Raw genomic sequence first — 6,556 nt, 5'->3', positions numbered from 1 at the left:
TGGAATATAAACCAGAGATGGGACCTATATCTAAGGCTCCATACCATATGGGACCAAAGAAATTGGAGGAATTGAAGAAACAGTTGAACGAGTTGTTGAATACATTCGACCTAGTGTATCACTTTGGGGTGCACCATTTCTATTTGTGAAGAAGAAAGACGATAGTATGAGGTTGTGCATCGATTACAGAGACCTAAACCATATTACCATGAAGAACATGTATCCTTTGTTGAGGATTGTTGATCTTTTCTACCAGTTGAGTGAAGTTAGGTTGTTCTCCAAGATTGATCTGAGATCGGGTTATCACTAGCTGAGGATTGCAGATGAGGATATTAAGACGGCTTTCCCATCGCGGTATGGTCACTATGAGTATGTGGTGATGCCTTTCTGGTTGTCTAATGCACCGGAAGTATTCATGGACCTTATGAACAGAATCATCAATCCGTTTATGGATAGGTTTGTGGTGACTTTCATTAATGACATGTTGGTCAATTCTAAGACTAAAGAGGAACACGAGGAGCATCTGAGGTTGGTACTGCAGACCTTGAGAGATAATCAGTTATATGCTAAGTTATCTAAGTGTGAGTTGTGGTTGGAAAATGTGGCTTTTCTTGGTCATGTGATTTCAAAAGACGGTGTATTGGTGGATCCTAGTAAGATGCAGGCGGAGTCAAACTTGAAAGCACCGAAGAACATTGCTGAGATACGGAGTTTCTTGTGTTTAGCTGACTACAACAGGAGGTTCGTGAAGGATTTCCCTAAGATAGCTAGACCTGTGACAAATTTGTTGAGGAGAGAGACCAGATTTAGTTGGGATGAGAGTTGTGAGATGGCGTTCCAAACATTAAAGGAGAGTTTGACTACAGCTTCTGTCCTGGCTTTACCAGAGGGAAGTGATAACTTTGAGCTTTATGCCGATGGTTCGAAGAATGGGTTGGGTAGTGTTTTGATGCAGAATGGGAAGGTCATTGCCTATGCTTCGAGGCAGTTTAAGCCGTACGAGGAGAAATATCCTACTCATGACTTGGAGCTGGGTGCGGTTATATTTGCTCTAAAGATTTAGAGGTACTGTCTATATTGGGCAACCTTTAAGGTGTTTTCAGATCATAAGATTTTGAAGTATATCTACACCTAGAAGGAGTTGAACATGCGTCAGAGACGGTAGATGGAGCTTACTTGGGACTTTGATATGGAGATCATCTATCATGAGGGAAAGGCAAATGTGGTTTCAGATTCTTTGAGTAGAAAGAGTGTGCATTCGCTATGCACGACCAAGTCATTGATGAAGCTCAGGGATGAGATGACTAAGATGAGGATTCATATGATTCGCACGAGAGACGCCATCGGTGATTTGACTATCGAGCATGAACTTTATGATAACATAAAATGGAAATAGGAACTTGATCCCAAGATTCAGGAGTGGAAGCCAAGGGTAGGAGATGGTACAGTTTCAATATTTTCTATACATACAGATGGGAGTGTTCGCTTTGATGGGAGGTCGTCTGTACCTAGTGACATTGACTTGAAGAAGTTAATCATGACGGAGGCTCATTGCACTCCTTATTCGGTACATCCGGGCGGTGATAAGTTGTATAAGCACTTGAAGAAGACGTTTTGGTGGCCCGGTATGAAGAAAGTGGTCGCAGAATTCGTGGCTAGGTGTTTGACTTTCTAGAGGGTAAAGGGAGAGCAACGGAGACCAAAAGTTAACATTCAGTCACTTGAGGTACCAGAATGGAAATAGGAATCAATTTCTATAGATTTCATCGTAGGATTACCAAAGACTCAACAGAGCAACAACATGCTTTGGGTTATCGTCGATCTTTTGACAAAGTCAGCTCATTTTATTCCAATGAAAAATATGTTGAGTAAAATGCAGCTGGCTGTGGGATACATAAAGCATGTAGTATGGTTACACGAGGTACCAAAGGATATAGTGTCGGATAGAGATGCGAGGTTTATATCACGGTTTTGGCAAGAGTTGCAGGAATTGAAAGGGCATATCTCAAAGATGAGTACGGCGTTTCATCCTACGAGAGATGGTCAAATTGAGAGGACTATCAAGACTTTAGAAGACATGTTGTGAGCTTGTGTGATGGAATTTGGCTGGAGTTGGGAGGATAGACTGGATCTGATAGAGTTTTCATACAACAATAACTATCACACGAGCAATAAGATGGCACCTTTTGAGGCGTTGCACGGGAGGAAGTGTAGGAGCCTGGTGTGTTTGGATGATAGCGTTGAAGCTGTAATTTTAGGACCACAGTTGGTACAAGATATGGTTGAACAAGTGCGTTTGATTCGACAAAAGATGAAAGCAGCCCAATATCGGTCAAAGTGTTATGCGGACTTGCATTAAAGAGACATTGAGTTTGCAGTGGGTGACAAGTTTCTCTTGAAAGTGTCATCTATGTGGGGTGTTATGAGGTTTGGCAAGAGAGGGAAGTTGAGTCATAAATTCCGATGTCCTTATGAGATTTTGGCTCGAGTAGGTGAAGTAGCTTATCAGCTAGCTTTACCACCATCTCTTGATCGGGTGCACAATGTGTTCCATTTGTCACAACTCCGTAAATATGTGAGTGATTCGTCACATGTACACGAGGTTGAGAATATTGAGTTAGATGAAACTCTAACTTATGTAGAGGTACCAAAAGAGATATTGGATTGTAAGGTACGCAAGACAAAGAATGGTGAAACCGTCTTGCTTGAGGTGTTATGGTCTAATCACAATGTGGAGGAAGCCACTTGGGAACCGGAAGAGGCTATCAGAGAACCCTATCCACATCTTTCTGAGCAGGTATGTTTGGCTATGGGATCGTAACCGTTGTCTTTTAAGGAGGGGGGGGGGGGTAGGAGACTATCGTATTTGTGTTTTGGGGTAGTTTTGAGGTCGGTATGGTTATGTTTCGATTTGTGTGAACAATAGTTGGTTTTGGTTGGGTTTTGGTTAGTGCTTTTTGAGTTAAGTAGTTTGGTTTTGCATGTTGTTTTGGGTATGGTATGAACTCCGGGGACGAAATTCGTTTTAAGTAGGGAAGACTTTATTACTACGGTTTTCTGTTCTTAGGTTACTCGGTCGAGTAGCCCATACTCGGCCGAGTTGTGAGATACTTGGCCAAGTAGGTCGTACTCGGTCGAGTATCCCAGGTACTCGAACGAGGACCCGGTCTGACGGGATTAATTTCCGTGGTTTGATTAAGGTGATTGAGGATTATAAATTTTGTATTACCAGTTACTAAATCATTTTCACTACTACAAATCCAGGCAACTACAACGGCCCTTTAACAACGCTTATTCACGAAAATCACAATAGACGTTGTAGAATGTATGGCGCGAATTTTACTAAAATTAATTACAACGAGTATGGTTATATAACCGTTGTTACATGTTTTAACAACGGGTCAAACATGCACAACCGTTGTTAATAATTTGGCGCAAAATTGGCGCAAAGTTATTTAAAAGTAATCACAACGGTTATTTTTGAAACCCGTTGTTAAAACTTATTTAACAACGGTTGTTGTTTTACAACCGTTGTTAAAACGTTTTAACAACGGTTTTTGTTTAACAACCGTTGTCAATGTTGTCCATACTATAAACCACACAAACACAGATCAGTTACAGCCACAAAACACAAACCTTGCACAAACACAAACACAAACACAGACAAACACAAACACAAACACAAACACAAACACAAACACAAACACAAACACAAACACAAACACAAACACAAACACAAACACAAACACAAACACAAACACAAACACAAACACAAACACAAACACAAACACAAACACAAACACAAACACAAACACAAACACAAACACAAACACAAACACAAACACAAACACAAACACAAACACAAACACAAACACAAACACAAACACAAACACAAAACACACACTTTCTCATTGTCTCTTTCTCATCGTCGCTTTATCATCTCGCCGTCACAGTTGATTTCATCGTCTCTTACTTTCTCTAATTATCAGGTAAATCTCGCTGTCACTATTGGTTTCATCGTCTTTCATCGTCATTATTTTCTTTTTCTAATTATTTCATTTTCATATATGTGTTTTTATCGATCATTATGTTATTTCTCTAAGTATTATTCGCTTAATTAGCTAGTAAAACAAATTAAATAAAATAAAACAAAGAAGAAGCAAGATGATAGAGAGGAATGCATGATAAACTTAATTAATGTATATATATATATATATATATATATATATATATATATATATATAAATAAATTAAAAAAAATTACATTAATAAAAATACAATTCTTATATTTTCATAGAGAGTCTTATTCTCTTCTATGATATCCGTCCTCTCCTCCTTAGCTATTTGGAGGTTCCGTTCAGCAGTTTCTATGTCGTCATATAGCTGCAACTGCTGCTGCTCTGTCAAGCCATCTTTTTTGGCGTCCTTCAGTACGGATCGAGCATCCACAAGGTAGCTCCTGAAACAGTCCTCAATGTGGAGCAACCGGCGGATGAAACTGTTGTTGTTCTCGATCATAGTAAGAGTCTTAAGGATGATATCATTTATTTTGTTGATGAAGTTTGGAGTTTGTTTGAAAGATTAATTAGGGTTTGGAGGTTGTTTTAACAGTTAGGGTTTGGAGATAGTGAGATAATGGAATGGTGGTTGAGATAATGCATGTATTTATACTAAGTAATGTGTCGTTTAAGTTGTTTTTTAATTAATATATGTTTAGGAAGTTGTGCCATAATCATCATCATATCTCTCTCTGCTGCTTCAAATCTTATTATAACCCTTCTCATTCCATATTGTCCATTCATATGCAGAGGGATGGCAGTAATAATGCATGCATCGGAATTATAACGGGCCGTAATTATGCATGCATCTAGTAATATTTAATTTAATTTTTTTTTATTTTTGAAAAACAAACAACAACGGTTATTGAGAAACAACCCGTTGTCTTTAGTTATAACAACGGTTTTGTATATTATAACCCGTTGTTATAACTTTCCCCCCAAAATTGAGTCAAACTTTCCACAACGGGTTTTTATACTTCAAACCGTTGTTAATAGTTTTAACAACGGGTTCCTTAAGAAAACCAACCGTTGTTAAAACCTTTTACAACGGACGCTTTAACAACGTCCGCATGTTTATATAACAACGGTTTTTAACCGTTGTTATAGCCTGTATCTGTAGTAGTGTTTACAAAAAACCGAAACTACGTTTATCACTTCTCTAGTCACCCTTATCACTTCCAGGGCTAGTTTATCTATCATGAGTCTACATCCCGTCTTTTCGTACCTGTTTTGTTGGTAAGTCTCTAGTGCTTTGTTATTCAATTTGTGGTTGTCTTTTAAAGTTTGCTCTAATTGATTAGGATAGGGGTAAAGGTTGATTGGTATGGTTTATTGCTGAATCATATTTATATATACATTTATGACTCCCTTTTAGCTTGTTTTGATACGGTTTCCATGCTAATTATGTTTTATATATGCCTTTTACATTAGAATATCGATACTGCCGCTACTTTGTGTTTATATGCAGGAATGGCGCATTTATGAGGTGAAACGAGTAAAGTTGATCACCACGGATTTGGCAAGACGAGACACACGAAGAATGGCATGAAAAACTAGAAGACTAGAAGATAAGAAGTGAAGATTGCACGAAAGAAAGCTGAGAAGAGCATGTACTCGATCAAGCTGACCTGTACTCGGTCGAGTGGAGTGTACTCGATTGAGTTGACCTGTACTCGATCGAGTATCCTAATCACTTAAGACTTTTACCGATACTTCCTAAAACTCGTCTAATATATATTATATATACTAAGCCCGTATTAGGTTATTAGTTACGCTTTTAATTACTTTCAGAACTCCTAAAACTATAATTATTAGTCGGCTAGCATTACTTTGGATCTATCATTCGTTGTTCAATCAATTATTTAGGGTACTTTATTCTTTCTTCATTAATTATTCAATCTAGGTTTTTCAATTGCTCTATTGTTCTTATTGCATGGCTTTAATTATGTCTTCTATAAATATTGTTATTGTTAATTCTAGTATCATGAGTAGCTAAATCCTTTATCTAGGGAAAAGGGGGTCTAGGTTGATTAGAAGGGGATTAATGAATTAATTGTTAGTAACATCGTATGAATTATCGTTTGATTATTGTTCTTATTCTAATTAATTAATTTAGGCCATAATTGATAATTAGTCTAGCAAATTACTACTTTCACCGATCGGGTTAGAATTAATATAGGCTAAGATAATCTTATAAGGTACGTTTAATTATAGCGATTGCATGTTAAACTGAATCTAAAGGGCGTAACTGAATCAACCGATCTTGTGACCTTAGATAATTCGATTGACCTTACAATTGGTTAAAATACACCCCCAGATAATTTAATTAGTGAACCCGTTCCCTATACTTTTTAATATTATTGTTTACAACTCTTATTTTATTGCAATTCGTCTTAGCAAACAACCAAACCAAAATCTTCAAGAAAAACAGTTACTTTAAGACACTTTAAATATTTGCAAACTGAATATTACTGCGTCCATGTAGATTTAATACTTGT

General features: G+C 37.5%; 1 protein-coding gene across 1 annotated transcript; it reads left to right on the top strand.

Annotated features, from left to right (window-relative positions):
* The first annotated feature begins 658 nt into the window (after positions 1–658).
* On the top strand, positions 659–5,607 carry LOC141607747 (uncharacterized). Its single transcript, XM_074427098.1, has 5 exons — positions 659–938; positions 1,058–1,065; positions 1,397–1,625; positions 2,379–2,797; positions 5,527–5,607. Exons 1-5 carry the CDS (start codon positions 659–661, stop codon positions 5,605–5,607), a joined length of 1,017 nt encoding a protein of 338 aa, XP_074283199.1.
* Positions 5,608–6,556: the final 949 nt, after the last annotated feature.

The sequence above is a fragment of the Silene latifolia genome, chromosome 10, assembly GCF_048544455.1.
Source record: "Silene latifolia isolate original U9 population chromosome 10, ASM4854445v1, whole genome shotgun sequence".
Classification (NCBI taxonomy): domain Eukaryota; kingdom Viridiplantae; phylum Streptophyta; class Magnoliopsida; order Caryophyllales; family Caryophyllaceae; genus Silene; species Silene latifolia.
Note: the sequence above shows the minus strand (reverse complement) of the source record. Positions and strands in the feature narration are given on the sequence as shown.